Source organism: Corapipo altera, unplaced genomic scaffold (assembly GCF_003945725.1).
Source record: "Corapipo altera isolate COAL_440 unplaced genomic scaffold, ASM394572v1 59, whole genome shotgun sequence".
In the NCBI taxonomy this organism is placed as follows: domain Eukaryota; kingdom Metazoa; phylum Chordata; class Aves; order Passeriformes; family Pipridae; genus Corapipo; species Corapipo altera.
Genome location: NW_020884917.1, coordinates 5,996,243 through 6,019,257, shown reverse-complemented (window position 1 = coordinate 6,019,257; position 23,015 = coordinate 5,996,243). Strand labels below are relative to the sequence as shown.

The following is a 23,015-nucleotide window of genomic DNA, read 5'->3' as shown; positions in this document are numbered from 1 at the left end:
TAGAAAAGCATTTTTCTCCCTGAACCTCTGTGTACATCTTCTATGTATTTTCAAAGAATTGTTGCCAAAAGCTATACAAGGGACAACAGCTGAGATCTCAATATCTGTGGCTTGAGCAATTTATTTCCTACATTTCCATAAAAATTTCTCCACTAGCTCTTGGACATGTGACATGTGTTGGTCAGGCCTGTTGTATAAAACACAAGTAAATAAAACACAGTCTACGAAATTCCATACTCAGTAGCCCATTTCAGTGCTTTGTTATCATTAAAGGTAACATTTTTCTGAATAAACATCCCAAATTTTTCTTTCTTCTCATTAAGCTGTTTGCACCTTGTCCTACGGCCAGATGTTCATCACCACCATCTTTAAAAGTAAGCAAAAGCAAGTAGTCTCACACATGAGACTTATCATATCTGCACTTAGTATTTTCTGTTCTAGACTAAGAAAACTCAATTTCCCCAATTTCTTATTAAGTATCATTTTTCTTCCTGAACTTCTGCGTACATCTTCTACATATTTTCAAATAATTGTTGCCAAAAGCTATACGAAGAACAACAGCTGAGATCTCAATATCTCTGGCTTGAGTAATTTATTTCCTACATTTCCATAAAAGTTTCTCCACTAGCTCTTGGGCACAAAAAAGTGGAGGTCTTCCTTGGACTGGCCTTTTACTGTTGCTTTGGTTAATTTTTACCTAATTTGACCTTGTTGGTTCTGTTTGCAAGATTACTTTGGCTTATCATCCCATCCTCCATTCTGCCCTGGGAAACCCAGACCAGTCTGAAGTCAGTCAAACACATTGTCTATTCCATTAAGGACTGATAGCTGCAGGGCCAAGTTAGCATGATGTTGGAGATATTTGCCAGAGCCTTTCTTCTGTATTTGCATTTTATCAGAAGTGAATGTCTGCACCAAACTTCTCTTCATACAGATATGCTCTTTGATTCGACTCGCTCTTCCTTAAAACCACAATTTTCTGATATCCCTACTCCCTGTAACACAGTTACATCTTCTTTAGAGTTCAGTAACCAATACACTTTCATCTATCCTTTTAGGGCTGCATTTCATAGGTACAGGATGTCAATGTAGTTCGTTTCTCTTGTTTCTCTCATTGAGTTGTTGTATTCCAAACAAATCCAACTTCTCTGTCAGTCATTTTCAGTACAACTATACATAGGTGGATTTCAAAAATATTGGCGTGATATTCAGACTCTGTTCCCCTACACTACCTTTCCACCTATTCCCCGTAACTCATAGATTGAAGCAATTTAAAGTCATCTTCTGAGTATTCATAGCGAAAGTGCTCTAGAAGCAGCATGTGTATTTGCCCAAGATTCTGCATACATTAGGACATTTGTTTGATTCGTTATGTTGCAACTCAGCATTTGATTAATCTTTTTTTTTTCTGCTTGAAACTCCCTTATCATATCTACACTTTTTTTTATGAACTTCCCTTGAAGTTGCAGCTGGATTCCTCTGTGGAACAGCTGTGATGGGCAAGCCTCCTGACTGAACACTACTCAGAACCGTCTCCTAAGCCAAGCACTTCAAAGTTTCATTGGAAGTGTTAGAAAACAGTAAAGATCAAGGAGTTGAGCATGTTGCAAAAGAAACATAGAAATGTTGTTTTTAAAAATGTAAGACAAAAAATCAATAGGGGCAGAATGGCAGACCTTGTTTCACAATATTACGTAAGATAGCAGAAAAGAGAGAGCTACTTATATTTTGAAGTAGGCATTTGTTGAGTTTCTACTACTTACCTAAAAATGTCTTATTTGAAAAAATCAGCAGTTTTTCTCCAAAACTTTCTAACTTAAAAGGAGGAAATAATATTTTTGTTAGTTTTGATAATTAATGTTATTCTGCTTTATGAAGTATTTTGTTTAAAGCATAGAAGTTAAATGGAAAATTAACTTCCAGTAGAAATGTTTAATAAAAGTTACAAAAATGAAATGCTCTGACTTTATGCTGGAGACTCAGACTTTTTAAATAAGAGGTTCACTAAATAGTAAGAAGTAAATTTAGTTTTGTTGATTTTGGTGGTAATTCAAAGTACAATGAAAATAATTTCAGGACAGGATGAAAGTAATCGACAAACAAATTATTCTCAATGCTTTATTCATTAAGGGGAACATTGCAGTAGAAACTTCATTTTGTTCTCAACTTAGAAAGGAGTATCAATGGGAAAATTTCTACCACCCATAATACTTTTATTTGTGTTCCTTACAATTTATACCAGAGGAATTACTTGTAGAATATTCAAATTACTTTGTCACTGTGCTGTGTGATTGGAAAATGCAATTAAAAAGATTTGCACATCCCAAAAGATGACCTACAGAACATTACAAAAAGAGGGCTCACAGCTAGGGGGAAAAAAAAGTGACAAAGATGTAAGTCTTTTTAAAGTTGGTGAGATCTAAAGATTTCGCCACATCCCTGCACTGTAAGGGCAGAATTGCTGACACTAGCTTTTTATCATCTGGGCTGTGTAAGGTTAACAGATTTCTGTTGCCTCTTTTGTTCTGCCCATAGAGAAAAACATTGAACCATAATGAAAAATGGTTGCAAGCACACAACACCAGCGGTATTTTTGGATTGTCACTGGACTCAGCCTGAGCTTTCCATATGAAACTTCAGAGAAGGATTGATGGCATTCCTTAACAGAGGAGATAAAAGAAGTTTCAAACATTGTTTTCTGTGCTACCCTAGTCTTAAGGGTCTTGTGCCCACTCTTTCCCATTCTCATATACTTTGAGAGTGGAGAAAAAATAGAAGATAGATATGACCTACCCAGGAAAAAGAAATTAAATGCTATGTTCTGTTTTATGCTTTCATCAAAGGGGCAAAAATATGTATGGTATGCACTTAATATTTCAAAATACTCCAGTAGTTTTAACAAATCTTTGGAACAGTTTCAGAGATGACATATAGACATTTTTATTTGTAAACATCCTAAAGGTGAAAGTATACCACAGACTACTTAAATGCAGATCTATCCTACAGCAGAAGAGAGTTTTACCAGTGGATTTACAGTTGGTCTTTATTTTGCCATTTAATATGCTAACTGCATATTTAACACCAGAAAGACCAGAAACTGCAAAGTACATGCTGCCTGTGAAGTCAGTTAGTAAAAAATTATTAGATAAAGAACATATGGAGTCTATCATATTCTTTAGAATATCTGTTTGGTCAGGAAAATAAAATAAAATAAATCAAAAGAAAAGGAACATAGAAGTGAGAGAAAAATATGCTGCAAAAGTATGAATATATTAAAAATCTAAACATATAGTTAAAACCACATAGTTAAAAGTCTATCAAGGTCTATCAAACATGAGGTTATACTATCTGTCACAGGGGAATGGTGGAGGGGGAATTACAAGCATTCTAATACCCTTCGCATATGTTTGCTCAGGCACCTGTTAAAGACATAAGTACTGTGAGCCATAAAGTCTTGGTACAGAAAAACCCTTCAGTTTGTGCTTAGCTTTAAACGAATCAGATGAGCATAGACTAATTTTTGTTTTGTGGTTCTTTTGTTTGTTTTTGGTTGGTTGTTTTTTTAGTATTTTGAGTTATTATTCCTAAGCTGAAGGTAAAGCACATCTTACTAAGGCTATGCTTAGGGCCCATATAAGAAACCAGAGGAATATGAATTTTTGCTGTCTCAGGTTCACCCTTAATCATGGTCTGGAGTCCTTCCTGGGATTGGCACCTTCCAGAGAAGACTTCTCCGTAAGAGGCTACAGGTATATCAATAGCAGCTCTGTATGACAATTGCAGGTAACACTCCCTCCCTGGATGGCTGAAGTAACATGCAATCCACTGCCATATTGTAAAGTATAATCAGTCACATATCAAGTACCACTGCAACTGCATTAAATATTGTAAATCCCTTGTCAATAAAGAAGCCAAAGAAGAGATGGCCCAGATCCTACATGTGTAAGATGAAAATAATACAAGTAGCAGTAGACACACATAAAAGATGGATAAAAATGTTTTCAAAGCCTTTACTCAGATTTTGTTTCTGCCCAGGCGGTGCTCCCACCTCTAAGGGAGTTTGGTGGTGTCAGGGCAAACAGGGGACGCCACGAAGAGGCCTGGGCATGCACAGAAGCAGGCTGGGTAAGGACTGTAAGGTCCCCCCAGGTCCCTGACAGTGTGAATTACACTGAAACAGCAACTAAAATTTTAGTTTGGATGCCTACTTTTTGAATTTCCCTTTTTTTTTTTCCCAATGCTTTTGGAATCAGGAACATCTCTTGCCTCAAATGGAATGTCTTTGTCTACCTCTCAAGGCAGCATAGTCCTTAGAAAGCAGGCAAGCAGGTCATATGTAAAATGATACATGTTGTATTTGCAAATGGGATGCTTAAATACATTTTCAGCAAGGCTCCACATGTACATGGAACTCTGCCAGGGCACATGAGCTTACAGTAGCTGAGAATAAATCCTTGTATTTCCACTTCACTTGCACCACATTACCTTCAAATTACTAGTTTTGATACACAGGAAAAGTTTCCACAGCATAAACTTGGCATCACAGTAGGTAAGGGCAAGATCTAAAGAAACACTTGATCTTTCCAGGTCCAGAGTTCCAAGGCAAGAAGGCACGTGCTCCTGAGTTGAACACATCAATACAGCTTACATTTATCAATCAGCCATACAGTACACATGGAAAAAAAGTCTAGCCTGAAATTACTCCCACACAGTAAATGCTTCCAGGAAATTTCAAATAAAATGTAAAAAATCTACATTCTCCATATAAAATATGTCTCTATGGAAAAAGAAGGGTGTCTGGGGAGAGCCCTTCCTCCCAGCTATGGGAAACAATAACATTTCTACCAGGTATATCACATGTGCAAGGATGTTACTTCTTGTTATTGGACTCTCCAGAAACCTTATGAGAGCATAAGACACCAGAAAGTTGATAGGAGCTGCAAACATGTTTAAGTAATTCCTAAGTTTGCCTAGTCAGTGTACAAAGCAGGGTTCTGGTATTTACTGAGTCACTCCATATAGTCTGTCCACTTAGAAATTTGACCACACAGTGGAGTGTGGGTCTGAATCCTGATCTTTTCGACACAGGCATTGCTATTGCTTTGCTTCTCAATAGAACTGTTTATGAGGTCACTAAAAAAGAAGGACCAACTCAGGCTTTTAAGCAAAAGCTGTTGTGGAGATCAATCAACATGAAAAAAAAAAACAAACCAAAACCCAAAACCAAAACAACAACACAGAAAAAATAAAACCAAACCACCCCACCCCCCCAAACCCACAAACACTATCAGCTAAACTGTTGTCCCGAACTGTGTCCAGAGAACTGGTATACCTAGGCCAAAAGCTTGGCCAAGGGGCAGCACAGCACTTGAATTTCACTTAGGCATTTCAGGGACCTATCTTAGGAAGTCAGCCCTAAAACCATGAATGACAAAGAGGTACTGAGGTACCCAGTAGCTTTTGCCCTTCTCCATGTTTGTGTCTCCTTACTCCCAGTTCTTCCAACCAAGGAAAACTGCTGCTGTTCTCCACTGCTGTGGATCACATCCCAAGAGTCATGTGCTCCCTTGCAGGGACAAAAGTCAGAACTAGACTCTAGACATGGGTCAAGGGCAATGATTCTCCTATCTGGAGTTCATGAGCCTGCATTGGGAGTGCTGTCACTTCCACTTCTGGGCTACCCAGTGAAAGAAAGACATGGGAAAACTAGAAGGAAACCAGCAGAAGACCACTGAAATGCTCAGCAGGCTGGACCAGTGGGCATGAGAAGGGAGCTTGGCTTCTTCAGCCAGGAAATGACGAAGATAAGGGAATGAACCCTGGTTTCTATTTCCAAACACCTAACTAGTCATTACAGAGAAGACCAAGCCAAGCCCTACTCAGAGGCTCATAAGAGGAAGGGACAGAGCAGCAGTCATAAGCTGCAACAAGCAAATACGGGGTACGAAACAAATCACCACGAAACGGTGAAATGCTACAACAGGCTGCTCAGAGAGGCTGGGCAATCTCCAGCCTTGGAGGTATTTGAGACACAACTGGACACAGCCTTTAGCAACCTGACCTAGCTTTGACATTGTCCCAGCTCTGAGTTGGAGGTGGATGAGTCAGCATCCACAAGCCTCTTCCAACATATATTATTCTACATTCTACTCTATTCTTAAATGAAGGATCAGTTGCTGATCTGAATGGAAGAGAGAGGAAGGGGTAGGAATGGGAATGGGGACTGTACAAGCTGCATATGTGATTGAGGAATGCATTGAGAAACGCTCATGAAAGGGAAAGGAGGGGAAAACATTTGCTCTTATTTTTATTAAACCAACGTTTGGTCTTTTTATTTTGTAAGATAAAACAATTCCAACCTCACCTTTTTTTTTTGAAAATATGAAAAAACCAGCCTGCTACACTGTCCTTTTCTGATTTGTATAACAATCATGGGAAGTTATGTGGGTTTTCTATTATTTTTAATTGAACAAATCAACATGAACAGTTTGCATTTATTCTTAAAAAAAAAATATCAAAGCAAGGGAAGAAGGACTGTCTTTTAGGTTGATAACTGGGTCTGGCATACATATTACACACCTTTAGCCAGGCCTCAAATGAAGGGGAACAGATAAAATAAGGTACTGATGTACAGAGAAAGAAAAGGGAACAATCAAACTGCATTGACATTCCAACTGATTGGTACAAATAGGCAAGTAAAAATTAGCAAGATTAAAAACAGTGACAGACAGTCCCAGACTGATCTATTAACACCTCTGTATGTGTACATAGGTGTTTGTTGCAAAGGGAGCAAGAAAACAGCTTGAGCAAGTGAACTCTTGCAAAACATTGGCACAAGTCAGTGTCAGGCATTTCCCCCAGCTGGATGCAGTAGCTGTGTAGGTTCCCTCAAATTTGCTGGAAGAGTTATAATTAGCCACAAAACTCATAGTATCAGTAACTTAGAAGTATCGATTCATGCAGGTCAGGGAAGGTCAACCAAGAAGTTTATGATTCCACAATAGACTTGCTGCTGGCATAGCCAGGAAAACTCTCTCAAAGCAAGGAGAAACCCCAGCTTATAACTGCCTAAGATGTCAAAATGTGGCTTCACAACATTTACTTCTTCAAAGTAAAAATTCCTCTTGCCTCAGAATATATGTATGCACATTATTAGACCTATAAGCACAGGTGTAATTTGCAGAAAGCTATGCAACCAGCTACAATTTAAATCCAGTCCAATGTAGAGCCAGTACAGAGAGTAATGTAGTATTAAATTCTGTTAACACAGTAAACTGGATCATATTTAATCTGCAGAGCCTCATCCTGATGCAAATAAAATCAACATGAGTAGAATCAGATCTTTAAAAGATAGTTACTATAATGATTTGATATTGAATTCATCACCATTTGCAAGAGGCACAAATACTAAATACTATGATGGATGTAATTGGCGTTTCTTAAGGAGAGTCTCTGATCTGAATTCTTTTTTAAAAGAAGTGTTTTGTATTAAAACAACTTAAAACATTAAAAAAAGGCAAAGGGAATAAATGGAGCCTTAATGGAAAGCTAGTTGATATTGTATTTTTGCACATTTCTTCATGCTATATGTACATGGGAGTAATCTGCATAGTTCCATATATTTCCATCAGATTATTGACAGAGTAAAATACCTCTTGGTACAAGTGTGAATCACAGAAAGACTCATGTCAATGAAGGATCATTCCCCTGATTTATCCAATGCAAATCAACCACAGTCTTTTCTTTTGAGGAGGTGAGGAAGGAAAAATATCATTCCTGTGCTCATCAGAGACCAAAGGATCAGTCAGATCCCAGATGGGATAAAATTAGCTATTGCATATGTTAGGAACCAAGCAACAATACACACTCACATACCCAGATTTAGAAAAAAAATACTGCTTTGAAATTATTATGCTCTTTCCTATAGCTCAGGTTTACATAACACAAACAATAACTGGATTTTATATTCTACAACAGATATGCTCTTATGAAAAAGATGAGATATTAATCATAAATTTTTAAAATTTTGTCATCTTTTTCTAATACAGTTATAAAACATTTTACGTCAGACACATCAGTGTTGATTTTTGACCAGATTTGAATGACCAGTCCTCTCTTTTCTTATTTTTTAGCACGTGGAAAGATAGTAAGAAGCTACCAATTTTCCCTTTAATTTTAAATAGGTAGCCCCACTAAAACTTAAATTCTCACATCGAGGTACTGGCCTTTGTTAACCATTAGTCCTGTTTCAGCACAAACTTGTGGTATCATACCCAGCTTCTTTACTGTTTACTAGAATAACAATGCTTTAATGTTGAGTTCTTTAATTCTCATAGCATCACACAGTTACCCAGCCATCTGTCTAGGTTCATTTTATATGATTATATGATAGACATTTATCATGTTTACATGAGTGTGCTTACTCTCCATACTGGAATAAAGTTATGACAAAATTCTCTTAGGACTGCAAATATGAAAGACAATTTTTTTAATCTTAATACCTAAGTAATATGAAAAAGGTAATTGTACAGAATGTGTAATGTTCTCCTAAAACTTTAGATAGAAGTTACACTTTGTTGTGGAAGAAGATCTATGAAGAAAATCTTTGTGTATCCTTTTCAGGATAGGCAGACCCTCAGAGCAAATGTGGTAAAGCACAAACAGACCAGCGTTCAGTTAAGTTTCCCAATGATTATTCTCTTTCACTACAATGGATGCCCAGCCTGACCATGTGTCAGTGTCAAGTGTATGGCTTTTACACGTCTCCAGTTTGTAACTGTTCAGCAACTTTATTGTTCATGCATCAAAACAGTCTGGCCCTAAAGTCTCTGTGCACAAAAGCATTAGGTTAGGGATAGAAAACAATGTGCTCTCAGTTTACTTTGCTAATACTGTAAGGACCAGGCTGTGTTTAAGATGCAGATCTGGGGGAATACAAATGCAATCCCTCTCTCCTGCAATGCAGAGCGATACATCCTGCTCAGGCATGGCACTTTACATTCTTCAGGTGAGACCTCACCTCATGCTACACCAAATGAAGGCTTGGAGAGCTTCTGCTTTGGTAGAGGAGACACTGGACGGAGATGAGAATGCAAAGAACACAGCATGTTTTGCCAAAGTAACCTAAAACTGTACTCTTTGAGTCTCCCCAGAGTCATAATTTCTAGATAACTGAGGGGTACAAGGTGGAAACCCTTCACACCTCAATTAAACAGGTGCTAGCAGTGCAGAAAGGTATGTTTGTAAATGAGGAACTGAGTTGCCAACAACTTGAAATTAAATGAGGAAGCCAGTGAGAACTGAGTTCTTTTGGAAGTCTTAGAGCTAAAAACCTTGGGTGAAACTTACTCTATTTTTAACATGTTTTAGTAGTTCAACAAGTAATTTTGTTGTATAGCTAAAGCTGGTTTAGATGTAGACATAACCTGTAGGTATACATATCTTAGAGTGGAAATGAGTTTGTGACACTTCTAGAAAGCCTTCCCCCACCCTTCTCCTATTTCCACTTTTTTTTTAATAAGACTAAAAAAAACCCAAAAAAATGGGAATCCAGCACAATTCTCCAGAAGTGTTTGGGTATTTTTTTTTCAACATGTAATGATAGCACCTTCTATGAAGAAAATCTGAAAATACCCTGAGTTTCAGAAAGACAGAAGTGCTTTACATTTGAGAATGACTTCACATTGTCTTTTTTTTTAGATCCATTAAATGTGCAAAAAATTCTAAGATGCATTAATGCATAATCAAATTTGCTTGATCTTTGACTGCTTTCATGCAAGTAAGGAATCTTTCTGTATAAGAGAGTGTAAAAAATATCCTTCTTTGAGTCAGAGAAGAGTTTATATGACTACTTCAATCCCACCAACACTTCTGATAACAGATGCTACTGAGCATCACTATTAATCAGCATACTTCATGATAAGCCTTTGGTAGGATGGGGACCAGTCTTTTTACTTCTTTTCCAGATAAACACTGCCTATAGAAACCAGCCCTCACTATAGAAACCAGAACTGAACAGCACAATCCGAGTTGAAACACTAAGAAAACAGACTGTACTCAAGTTTGTATTCATCCTGCAGTCTGTAAACATGTGTTCTTGATCCACAATATTTTTCAGTCCATATTTGAACCATATTTGACAAAGCTGGTTCCTCCCCATCGTCCCATGTTGCCAGTCATGACTCTGGGAGGAGTGACTCATTTAGGAGTTAAGATGCCCTTCAAATAGCACGCGTTTGTCATCTAAGGGTTGCCTAAATTTCTTCCTGATTTGCTTCTCAGCTTGGCTGTCAAATCAACCTAGATTCTCAGCCACCTTCTGAATTACTATTTATTTTTACCCTACTATGAAACTTTGCATAAAAGATGTTGGCACTATGCTTGCAACGAATATGTTCTTCGACTATGCTACAGAAAAACATGATGCCAGGGTGGTGTTAAGAATAAAACCCTCTTCAGCTCTTCAAAACATCAGTGAGGTTTGCCTTCTCTGAGACAGGCTTTTCAGACCCTGGAAGCACAAATTCCATAGGAGGGTTTTTTTTAGTACAAGAACAGAGAGTAGGAGTAAGTTCAAGCAATCCCAAGCCCTGGGATACATACAGCACCTTGACTTCACTGAATCTGGAGTGATAGAACTGCAGGACTAAACCCTAAGGCTACCATTTGGGTGAAGTTCCTGTGGACTCAGTTGAATCTCCTAGTAGAAACATAGCTAATGAACGCATCCCATTGCAGGCTCCTTCAGCTTTTACATTTGCACTTCTCGCACTGTTGTCTTAATTACGAGGCAATTTTGCTCTCCGTTTCTCCTTTCCTGTCTTTCAGTTTTTCTACAGGTACTTAGCACTGACTATGTGGGGTGCTGTCACTTTATTCCCAGCTTTCCCGTACACAGGGAGGACCTTGGTCAGCCCTGCAGACCCTGAGGGAATAGAGCCCTCTTCCAGCAATACCATCTGTCCCTCCTCTCATGCAAAACAGGAGACAAATAAAACAAAACAAACATTCAGTATTCTTTGATAGCCTACAACGTTTGGGGTCCGAGTACTGATTTTTAAACCTCTGATGTGTGCAGCTAGGTTCACCTATGAAGTAACAGAAGTCAAATAATTTTCTAAATGTCTTTCCTGATTATGTCTGCAACAACTTGTTTGGTTTGACATACAAGAGAGGAAGGGAAAGAATAAGCATCAAGTAATGTGTTGTGTGCATCTAACACAGGCCTAAATTGTACCATACTCTCTGCTTAAGATTAGTAAACTCCAACTAGCAGAGACTCAAACCAACAAAATGACACAATTGCTTTTCCAAGCTGGTCACTGTTTTATGATTCTGGCATTAACTAACTAGCTACTCATTAAATCTGGAATAAATAATTTTGCATTTGAGAACAGCAAAGATTCAGTGATGCACAGCAGTGATGCTGACGCTGTAGAACATTTAGGGAGGAGTGACACAGCATTGGAAACACTTTGGATTGTAGACTATCATAGAATGATAGAATCAACTGGGTTGGAAAAGACCTCCAAGATCCAACACTGCTGTGGTTACTAGACCATGGCACTAAGTGCCACATCCAGTCTCATCTTGAAAACATCCAGGGATGGTGAATCCACCACCTCCCTGGGCAGCCCATTCCAATGCCTGATTAATCTCTCGGTAAAAAATGTCTTCCTAATATTCCACCTAAACCTCCCCTGGCACAGCTTAAGACCATGCCCTCTTGTAGGCTCCAAATAGCTGAGTTTGCAGCAGAGTCCAATGAACTAAAGCAAATGACAGTTCCCTAGGGAAAATGCCCTCCATGGTGAAGCAGCAGAGCCATCTGTTACTCCTTCTCACCACACTCTGCAGTCCTCGAGGTAAATAAGTGGACTGGCACAGCGGGTAGTGACTTTTGCCTGATCAGAGGTTTTGGTAGGGGTGCATCCCTCTATTTTAGGCAGGTGAAAAAATCCCTCTGACATCTTCAGGCGAGTTCAAGGAGCTATGATCCTCTTCATGTAGGCAAAAAAACTGTTAAAGGGTATCTTTCACTCTTTATTTTCATTTTCTCCCAAACTCAGTATACTGTCTGCAATCCCACACCTGCTTTTACTACTCGGCAAGCCAGTAAGAGAGGCTCCCCACAGCCTGGACAACCGTGCTGCAGGAAGGGTGGGCACAGGCATGCTGATCTCCCCTCCATGCTCACCCCCACCTCATACTTACCCTGCTTTTCTCTGCCATTTATCCCCACTGAAATATTCTGATACGACAGATGGGCAGTTTTCTTCACAGTTTCTCCTAGCCAGTGCATAAAACTTGGGCCACTGAGGTGAAAGTCACTATGTATTCTCCTTTCCTGCCCTAATTCACTGCTCTCTTACCCTCACTGCCTACAAAGCTGGTTGCACCAGGGTCCAGCAGTACATCCTAATCGAGGAGGCAGGCATTGGTGATCAGTCCAGACCACGAATTCCTGTATTTTCCAGACACACAGGTTATCACCACCCCAACATCTCTCCACTATAAAGTCACAGTCTTAACTGTGCCACAACAGGAAGGTGGCATTCACTGTGGAGTGGCTGCAGACCACTGATGACAGCCAGCATGGGGCAGTCCTTGAGTCAGAAACATTAGGGCTTAGAAAATATGACAATGCAAAACAGATGATCTACTAAAGGGGCAAGATGTAGTGAAGAAAGCAGTCCAGACCCAAACCTAACAAATTAACAGTAGATTTTTTAAAGAATTATTTTATTTTAAAGAGAAAGTCTAAATGAAGCGTAAAGAGAAGAGCAGAGGAAGGGACGTGTGTTCAAGAACTAAAAAGGAAATAGGAAAGAATAAAAAAGATAAAATTGTCAAGCAGGCACAGAGGAGGAGGCCACTTTGATACTAATAATGCTTTGATAAGTAAACACAGAGTTGGTTCCCCATAAAACTTAAGAAACAGCACTTTCTTGACCTGTGGAAGCTAAGTGACAATGAGGAAGAGTGTATTACATAGTAACTTACAGGATCATGGTTAATATTGCATATGGGGGAGGGGGGAACTGGAACAGGAGAAACAGATGATCCTTCTTTATGAAGCAGGGAAAATACCATAGAAAAACGTAAAAGGAAGGAGCCCTGGGGCTTTTCTCTCCCCTTTTTTCCCCACACTTCGCACCCAGACAACCAGAATCTACCTTTATCTTTTAAGGTATACATTAAAAACTAAAATAATTAAAAGCAATCAATATTTTAATAAGAGCTACTTTTTACTGAGAGTTTGGCCAAATTGGGAGGGTCATGTAAGAACTCCAGTTAGATCACAGGGAATGCTGACAAAAGAGGAAAACCACTTATAAATTTTGAGGCAAGAAGAAAGAAAACATTCCTCAACAACAAGGAAAGCTAGAAAACGGAACAAGGGACTTGAACTGCAAAAAAAAATAAAAATTATATTCAATGAGAAGAGAACTTTCTGACTGGAGATGCCTAAGCAAAGGCATAGATCAATTTAGGGAAGCTGCAAAATCTCCACCATTATAAACTTAAAAAGGTTGGCTAGAAAAATCACTCCTAACATATAATTTTAAGTACAGTTGATTCCCCTTTCATTTGGTAAAATGGGCCAGACGGCCACTTGCACTCCTTTTCTACAGTTTCTATTAAAAAAAAAAAAAATTAAAAAACAAAATTCAAGTTTTCATTACACTGACACCTGAAGCTAGAAAATTCTGATCTGCATAGTTTAGACCATACCATTCACATGAGAAATTATTGTCTTGTAATTGGTTTTGTTTGTAAACTCAGAGATTAAGAATTAGCTCTTCAGAGATGAAGTTGCCACATCATTGTGTGTGCTTGTGCCAGCAGGGCCTCAAATGTTGAGGTCTGTTATAATACTGTAATGACTTCAGCGTAATGGAATTTGTAATATCTGTGGGGTCAGTTTTAAATCATTAGACAGTAATTTGCTTTTATGAACCTGAGGTTGCTAGAACCATATCATCACATTGCAAACAGGTCAGCACAGGCGTAATGTATGTAACATGCCTTTCATAAGTATATTCTTGCAGATACCTATCTCCTACCTCAGAGCAGACACCATCAGTTACAGAACATGACCTGTATAGAATCACAAAATTCCCTCCCAGACAGAAGTTTACCTTTTCCCTTTAGGGAATCTCCTCCTTCACAACATTTTAAACCCTAGTTATGTCTCCAAAGTTCTCATAAATTGGAGTACTTACAGTTTAACTTTCAGATGAAACCAAATATACTGCTGACTTAGAAGTTAAACATAAAAAAATGCATTAGTTGGATTTTCAAGAGCTACACAAGAAAGGCCCAGGAATAAGCCTTACTGGAACAGAGTTTCAGAAGCATTGTGACAGCAGCAGCTGGGTTTATTATGAGAGAGTGGTCAAACCCTGCAACAGACCTACCAGAGAGGTGGTCAATGACCCATGTCTGTCATCTGTCAGTGTTGAAGAGGCACTTGGACAGTGCCCTTAAAGCCATGCTTTAACTTTTGGTCATCCCTGACGTGGTCAGGCAGTGGGACCAGATCATTGTAGGTCTCTTTTAGCTGAACTATTCTACTCAAATATATTATTCTTCCTACCTGCTTCTTTCTCTTCTAGTACATGCTGAGGAAATCTCTGATGACTTTTCTTTCCAGCCCTGCACTAGCAGAAGGCAGTGAATACCCATAACCATCTCCCAGGCTAGGCATTGGCTCTGTCACCTTGTGGGAATGAGGCATGGGTCTTCTGAGGGAGGTGGGAGCTCTGGATCACCTCAAGACAATGGGACCATCTGCACAAATTTGCAAAATCCAAGCGCGACGTGGTTTTCGAAAGTCTTCTGAGTTCATCCAGCTGAGATGAGTTTTCACAGGATGGCAAAACCCACCATTCCTGACATTAGCAAGGCTCAAAGATCAAAACCTCTGATGCGTGATATGTTTCTCAATTAAATGCAAATTGTCTTACAGTTGAGCAATACCTGTTCATTTTCCCATGGATTGTTTTTCCTCTCTTTGTGCTCATTTTTTGAGATACCTGAGCTGTTTCCCTTGGAAAAACATACTAAAACAAAATAGTCTACGAACAACAGTACTCCATCAGTGAAAAGGTCCCTGTGGCCCAATACTCCATCTTCAAAGTGGCCAACCATCAATATCTAAAGGAGAGTACATAAGCAGTGCAAGTCTTTCTCTGTCAGGGTCCTGGGAGTGCTCACAGGCCTCAGTGGCTGCCACCAGACTCCCCTGGGATGCCCACCCCCACCAGCTCCTGCCAAGGGGCCAGTGGACATATTCCAGCTCAGCATGGGGCCTTCGGTGCCTGCCTGAGCCATACTGGCAGTGTGCCCCTTCCTATCCCTGTCTCCTGGATTGGTCTGGGAACTGTACTGCAGAGAGCAGCTCTCTGGGATGGAGCCCTCAGACCTGGGTCATAGCTTGTTGTGCAGAACTCTGGGTGTAACATAGCATAACTGTTCTATTTCCTGTACTTAGCATGAGTGAAATAACAATGAGTCTGTCATTTGTCTGACACAACAGAGGGTTTTCAGCTGCAAAAACATTTACAAGGACACATAACACACAGGTTACAGCTGGAAACATGATATTTTAATTTTTGTTTTTCTCCATCTGTTTCAGAGTTGATGCTCACAAGCACTAACACAACATGCATGTGTAGCCAGAAGCAGGTTGATGCATTTCTTAGTTTAGCTTGAAAATACATCCTCTGCAGTCTGGCAAACACAAGAGACACAAAAAGCAGCAGCAGGAATATAGGTCAGAAGAAGAGTATGTAGTACTGTGAGGTATTTTCCAGTGTATGACACGTATCAATGACAGGTACAATTTTGCCTTCCAAAACTTGCTTTGCTGCTGTGCTTCCTGGTTAGGGATGCATGAAAAACATTCTTGTGCCTGCCCTGTGCTTGTGTTGCAGGCAGGGAGAGCTGAAAAGTGGCAGCTCTGGATGGGGCAGCAAGCCTGGAGTCCTTTCAAGCACAGGCTGTTTTGCACAGGCAAGAACCCCTGGGGAAATGGAGCCAAGGGAAAAGCAGAACTCGCTCCCACTCCAAGCTTACAATGGGCAAGAGGCCAGAGAGAGACAGGGTACGAGTGGTGCCTTGGAGGTGTGAGGGCAGCAGGCAAGAAGAACCAAGCTGCAGGGGCCCAGAGGAGCCCTGACAAGGGGCTGTGCTCAGTGCTACAAAGAACAAGAAGCAACATCCAGGGACCACACTCGGGGCCCACCCTGGGAGTCTAGAAAGCTTCCTCCCTCTGGATGAGGGGCACGAGGGCCATCTTCACAGTGCAGGAATAGCCAGCACCTGGCCAAAATGGCCCAAAGGAGCCCTGGCAATAGGCTGTGCTCCATGCTGCAGAGAAAGGTAAAAAACTCCCTAAGACACTTGCAGCCCACCATGGCAGGGAAAAAAAGCCTTCCTCCCCTCATCTACAGGGCACAACAGGTCATCTTTGTGGTGCATGAGCAGCAGGCAGCAACCCACCCAAAAGGGACTGGAGAGCCCTGAGAAGTGGTCATGCTCAATGCTGCAGAGGAAGGTAAAAAAACCTTGGAGACCAGCATCAATCTGCCTGGGGGAAAACTCCTTCCTGATCACAGTGTCAGCAATCAGCTGCCCTGAGCATATCAGCAAGACCCGTCTCCTGTCCCACAGACTGGTCACACCTTCCAGGATATCACAGAATCAACTAGGTTGGAAAAGACCTCTGAGATCATTGAGTCCAACCTTAAGCCTAAGCCCTATCTCCCTCAACCTGAAGTCATCTCAGGGGTTTCTGAGAGTGGCCAAATGTCCTCAGCCTGATCAACCTGAGGGTCTAGAATCCTTTCTGCACCTAGCAGGGCACCAGTGAGTGCTACAAAGCCCTAGGACAGCTGGCAACATCTCTGTATACCCCTACTGCAGTGCTCCTCAAGAAGGTATTCACTTGAACTTACTACAGCTATGCATCTGAAGAGGCCTGACAGCCTCAGACACCTCCAGGGGTTGGTGATTCTTCTCCTTATCTGAGGGGCCTATATCTGTTTCCCAGAGGCTCTGCCACTTGGTTTCCAAGAACAAACATCATGCTGTTACTTTTCTCTCAGGCCATGGAGGAAACCAACCCGGTAGCCCAGAAAACACCCATAATAGCTGTCCCCTCTGTGTGACGGAGCTAATGTCCATGATGCTACCTTGGGTTTTCAGAGGACCATGACTGCAGGAACACTAACTTTCCATTTGTGGGCATTGAAATTGTAAGGGACCAGTTGTATCAACTGAATGTTACTAAGTCCATTGGGCCTGATGGGATTTATCCCAGAGTATTGAAGGAGTTAGCAGATGTTACAGCAGGACCACTCAGTCATCTACCAAAGGTCTTGGGAGGCCCCACCAACTGGAAGTTAGCCAACGTTACATCCATTTACAAAAAGGGCATGAGAGAAGACCAAGGAAACTACATACCTGTTAGTCTAACGGTTCCTGGAAAAAAATATGGAGAAAATCATACCAGATTCTACTGAAAGACATTTAAAGAACAATGTAGTCATGAGGCATGGTTAACATGGGTTCACAAAAGAAAGGCCTGTTTAATTTAATAACCATCTACAATAAGGTCACCTGCCTGGATGAAGGGAAGATGGTAGATGTAGTTTTTCTGGGTTTTAGAAAGGTTTTTGTTACTGTTCTTCCCAGCATCCTTCCGGATAAGTTGTCCAACAGTGGAATGAGCAGTACACAGTGCACTGGGTGAAGAATTGGCTGAAGGGCAAGGCTCAAAGAGTTGTAGTGAACAGGGAAGTATCTGTCAGGCTCAATTCTAGAGCCAGTTCTGTTCAATCTTTCTATCAGTGATCTGGAGGATGCAGTTGAATGCACAGGTAGTAAGTTTGCTGATGATACTAAACTGGGAGGTGCTACTGACTCTCCCATGGGACATGAAGCCTTGCAAAGGGATCTGGATAGCATTGGGAAATCACCAATGACATGAAACTGAATAAGAACAAATGCCAGGTTCTGTACTTGGGATGGAATAATGCTGGACGTGAGGCTAAACTGGGAGAGGAGTGGCAGGAGAGCAGCCCTGCAGAGGAGCCTCTGGGAGTGCTGGTTGGCAGGAGGCTCAGCAGGAGTCAGCAGTGTGTGCCCTGACAGCCAAGGGGACAAATCACATCCTGGGGTGCATCAAACACAGCATCACCAGCCAACCAAGAGAGGTGGTTGTCCCCCTGTACTTAGTGCTGGTGCAGTCTCACCTTGAGTACTGTGGGCAGTTCTGGGCCCCATCATTTAAAAAGGGTGTGAAGGTGCTTGAACGTGTCCCGAGAAGGGCACCAGAGCTGGGGAAGGGGCTGGCAGGAATGGGTTCTGAGGAGAGGCTGAGGGTACTGGGTTTGTCTGGTTTGGACAGGAGGAAGGCTGAGGGGCGACCTCACTGCTCCCTACAGCTTCCTGAGGAGGGGAACTGGAAAGCTGCTGAGCGCTTCTCCCTGGTACCCAGTGCCAGGACACATGGGAATGGCTTAAAGTTGCATCCATCAGGGGAAGTTCAGACTTGACATGAGGAAACATTTCTTTACTCAGAGGGTGGTCAAACCCTGGAACAGACTTCCTAGAGAGGTGGCCGATGCACCACCCCCAATGCCTGTCAGTGTTGAAGAAACATTTGGACAGCGCCCTTAAAGCCGTGCTTTAACTTTTGGTTGGTCCTGAAATGGTCAGGCAGTGGGACGAGATGATCACTGTAGGCCTCTTCCAGCTGAACTATTCTATTCTATTAGAGTTGTTGGGATATAGAAGAGAGCACAAGGGTTATCAGCTTAAACTGAAATTTGCAGAGAAACCTAGGGATACAAACTCAGCCTTTTCATCCAAGTAATCTTGTTTTCAGAATCAACTTGGTCAGCCTTGGTTACCAATACATCTTTTCTGGTTTCATTTTAAACAGCCCTTTAAACACATTGGCATTTCATTTACTTTTATGGCTGGGATGTAGGCTCCTAAATTGATCTGGAGCTTTTAAAACTTTAATCCAGATTCTTCAGATGACTGTTGGCAGCTTCCAGCAGATGCTGCAAGCTCAGTATGTCCACATTTCCTGAATTTTGGAGGACAAGTCATTGAAGAAATGCAGTGAAAACTAGTGGGACACTCACTGATTTAAAATTAGGGTGCCAGGGCACGTGCTACCACAAAAAGCAACACCTGAATGATGTATGGAAATAATTTTGCACAACTCTCTGATTTAACACTTCTAAGACAAAACAGACAGATTTGTTCAGTATTTTCCAGTTATTTAGTTTTTGTCATATAAAGAGTGACTAGGCACACTATGGGCACATGCAATCTACACCATGTAACTAGAATTTCTTCTGGACTGTAAGGAACTGGAAGTAATGATAGCATCACTAGAAAAATAGTTTCCATAAATAAAGATCCATGTTTTAGAGCCACTCCGTGTTTTTAAAACATACATTGCATCAATAACAAATAGAAAGTTATGGATAAATGCTTAATAAAAACATTGCACTATAAGGATACATTAAGGAAACTGAAAGTGCCCAAAGCCAATATAAACAACAAGATAAAACAACTCAGAATGTATTAAAAAAAAAAATCTCTTTAAGCCAGTGTGATATTACACACCTGTCATGATACCATCCTATTCATACCACCTGGAATCATAGATTTTCAACTCCTAGATACAATTTACTTGCCATCAAGTACCCAAAACAAACAAACCCCAATCATTCTGTATCATTCCCATTTGTTTGTTGGGTTTTTTTTTAAAGTAAAGTTTTAGCAAAAATAATGAAGGATTTTATGTTGTATAACCATAAAGGAACTCAAACCTAACCAGAAATGTAGGTATGAGAGAGCAAGATGTGCACAGCTCATGGCAATAATTACACGTGCATGCCAGGATGAAGGAGCCAAGGATACAGAGCTACATAGTACTGTGACCTATTCAGTATCAGGCCACTGGTACTGTGACCTACTCTGTGTCAAGCCTCTAGCAGCTTGTAAATAACCCTGTAAAAAAGGAACTTTTAGACCACTGACATAAGAAATTACCACCACGGATGCCAAATGAGGCCAAAATTGCCAGATGTCTGACTGCAACACATGCAGATCAAACCAGACAAGTTCTCCCCTTGTTACCATGGCTGATCATCAACATGAAGGTAGAGCAGCCCATCTGTCAGAGCCTACCAGCATCCCCGGTTTGCACCCAAGGCACCTGTTGGGTTGAGGCAGCTACCCTGGGGCTGGTGCACCAGCAGTCTTTGCCACGTACCAGGTACCTCAGGTACTCAGATTAAGGTCTTCTCTTTGGTATGCCCATCTATTTCTGTGATCAGGACCTCCTACATTTGAACAGTCACAGCTGGAACCAGTACATATGATTATCAAGACTTGCACCAGTGCTTTTCCAGATGGTTAATCACAGCAACACCGACAAAGACACAAGGAAATTATCAGCATTTTTAGGCTTCAACTACAAACCCAGATCAACTCACACCATAAAGTCATCGGATCTTTCCAAACTACTAAGGAGTGTATTATGTGTTTTACTCAAAAACAGTTGTAGTCAAAACCTGCAAGAATGGAAATGCATCATGCCTTTGGTATTGAAAAGTCCTCATGAATTAGACAGGAGTAATTCAAACAGAAAATTAATCACTAGCCTGCAACAGCCTAAACTACTGGATTCTTAAAGACTAAATTATTATGTATAAGACTTTTCTACATATTAATTGTTGCAAATTTTATGCCATTAGAGCTCCACAAAATTCAACGTGTGGCAAAAAGGTGAGGATTTATAGGCAGAGAAGCAGAAGAAATAGGGTCATAAAATAGCTTCTCTTAATTCTCCAGAGCCCTATTACCTAGGGTGTATTACAATACAGGACATATGCTAGAGGGGTTTTATTAGCCCTCAAAAGAGATGACTTGCAATGCTTGCTGACAACCATGTCTCCAAAATTCATGCTGGGAACAGCTTTATTGCAAACTGTACTCACAGCAGACACAGCTGCTATATATAGCATACAGAAATGCTTTTCTGCTATGTTTAATATCTGCATCTGTGGTCTTGTTTTGAGACACCCAACAGCTACACAGGAGCTATTCGTGTAGAACATCAGTACCTATCGGCTTTCATTAATGAAAATGAACAAAACAAACAGTGGCCGGTAAGGCCCGCATCTTTGATCAGGAGTTTCTGCAAATTCTCCCCGACTTCGCCCGTTGTTCATTTCCAGGCTACAGCAACACCAGAACCGGCACCGTCTTCCTAAGCAATACACATCATCAGCCGCAGAACATTTCGACCAGCCCCGTGACATCCCGAGAAGCTCCCCAAAACCGCGGCCGCCGCTGAGGAAGGCGCGGGCCGTGCCAGCCCCCCCGGGCTCCTGTCACACAGCGGTGCCTGTCACCCCGGGCGGCCGCTGGCGGGGCTGCTGGGCGGAATCGCCGCAGCTGGGGATGAACCGGCGTGGATATTAAAGGAAAAGCAATCCTCTTAGGAGGGCGGGCGGCGGGCGGTGAGGCGAGGCGAGCCCGCGTTTCGCGGCGCGGGCCGAGGAGGCAGCGCGGCCACCCCGCCGCGGTGCGGTGCGATGCGCAGCCACTCCTGCGGGCAGCCCCGCGCCTCCTGAAGGGCAAGGGAGCGGCGACTGCTTCGGGCCTGCGGCAAGTGGCCACCGGCAGCGCCCGCAGCGCCGCGTCCCGGCGGGAAGCGACCGGCCGGCGGGGCCGGGGACAGCGGCCGGGCGGTGAAATGGGCCGGTTACATAATAGCGCCAGCGCACCCGTGCCCGGCCCCAGCGGCAGCTCGGGCCCCGGAGGGCGCGGGCACGGGGAGCCGCAGCGGCGGGCGCTGGGGGCGAGCGGGGCTGCATGCCTTCGCGGACCCCCGGCACTGCCGCCGCTCCCTTTTTCCCTCTGCGCCCCTCTCCAGCAGTTCCCCCGCCCCGGAACCCACCTTCTCCTGAGCGCGGTTGAGGCGTTTCTGGACGTTCTTGGCGAAGATGCCAGTCTTCATGTCGGCCATGGCTGGCTGCGGGGATGGGGAGGGTGGGGAGGGGAGGCGGGCGAGGCAGAGCCCGGCGGCTGCGAGCGGCAAAGGCGAGACAGAGATGGAGGGATGAAGGGAGGGCGAGGAGAAGGAGGAGGGCTTTAAAGACACGGCGGGGAGAGGCGGGGCCGCCGCCGCCGCCTCAGGTGAGCCGCGGGCCCCCCCGCCACCGCCCGCCCCCGGACCCCGGAGAGGCGGCTCCTGGGACCCTGCAGGGCCGGCAGCGTCGTCTCCTGGAGATGAAACACATCAAGAGAGAACGGCGATGATGATTTCTAGAAGCCACCAGCGCTGTGGCAGCTGACGCAGCTGCGTCCACTACCGGCACAAGCCCCACTGCACAGCCAGAGACCCTATTTATTCCCCTAGAAGTTTCCACCAGGTCAGTGTCTCCCAGCGTCCAAGCTCCTTTGACACCTTTCACTCTGTTTTTGGGGCTGCAGCATCACAGACCTTCAGTGCAGTAGATGGGTGCTGCAGTTTAGGACCTGCACCCCAGCTGGGCCCGAGCTGGGCTTGCCCAGCACAACCATCAGCCGTGCTGGGCTCACCGTGCCCGTGCTGCTAAATGTGGTACACGCTGAACTTGCCATTTGTGCTGTTCTCAACATCCTCCTCCCATCCATTGCTCACTCCTGTCTCAGTGTAACAGCCAACAGCAGTAAACTGGCTCCAGACTGGTTTCAGGCTTTTGATCTTATTTCTGAAATTACAGCTTTAAATCAGAACTGGAGAGCAGTCACGACAAAACTTTCTGTCCTCCCTTGACACTCAAAATCTGCCAAATACAGAATCTCTCAGCACCAGTCACTCAAGACTGGCAAAGTCATCCTTCCTAGATATGATGCCCCCAAATTAACTCCTGCCATTTTTTTCTACTGTTTGGCCAAGCATGGAGTTCCCTGATATGGAGAGTAGAAATCCAGTG

The 23,015-nt window shown here is 42.6% G+C and overlaps 1 protein-coding gene across 1 annotated transcript in view; it reads right to left on the bottom strand.

The window, feature by feature from the left end:
• The window catches only part of LOC113953132 (amphiphysin), a 119,292-nt gene extending 97,111 nt beyond the window's left edge, over positions 1-22,181 (bottom strand). The window contains exon 1 of the mRNA XM_027655962.1: positions 21,995-22,181. Within this exon, the coding sequence (XP_027511763.1) occupies positions 21,995-22,063 (69 nt within the window). The 5' untranslated portion in view covers positions 22,064-22,181. The remainder of the gene's footprint in view (positions 1-21,994) is intronic.
• Between the last annotated feature and the right edge of the window lie 834 nt (positions 22,182-23,015).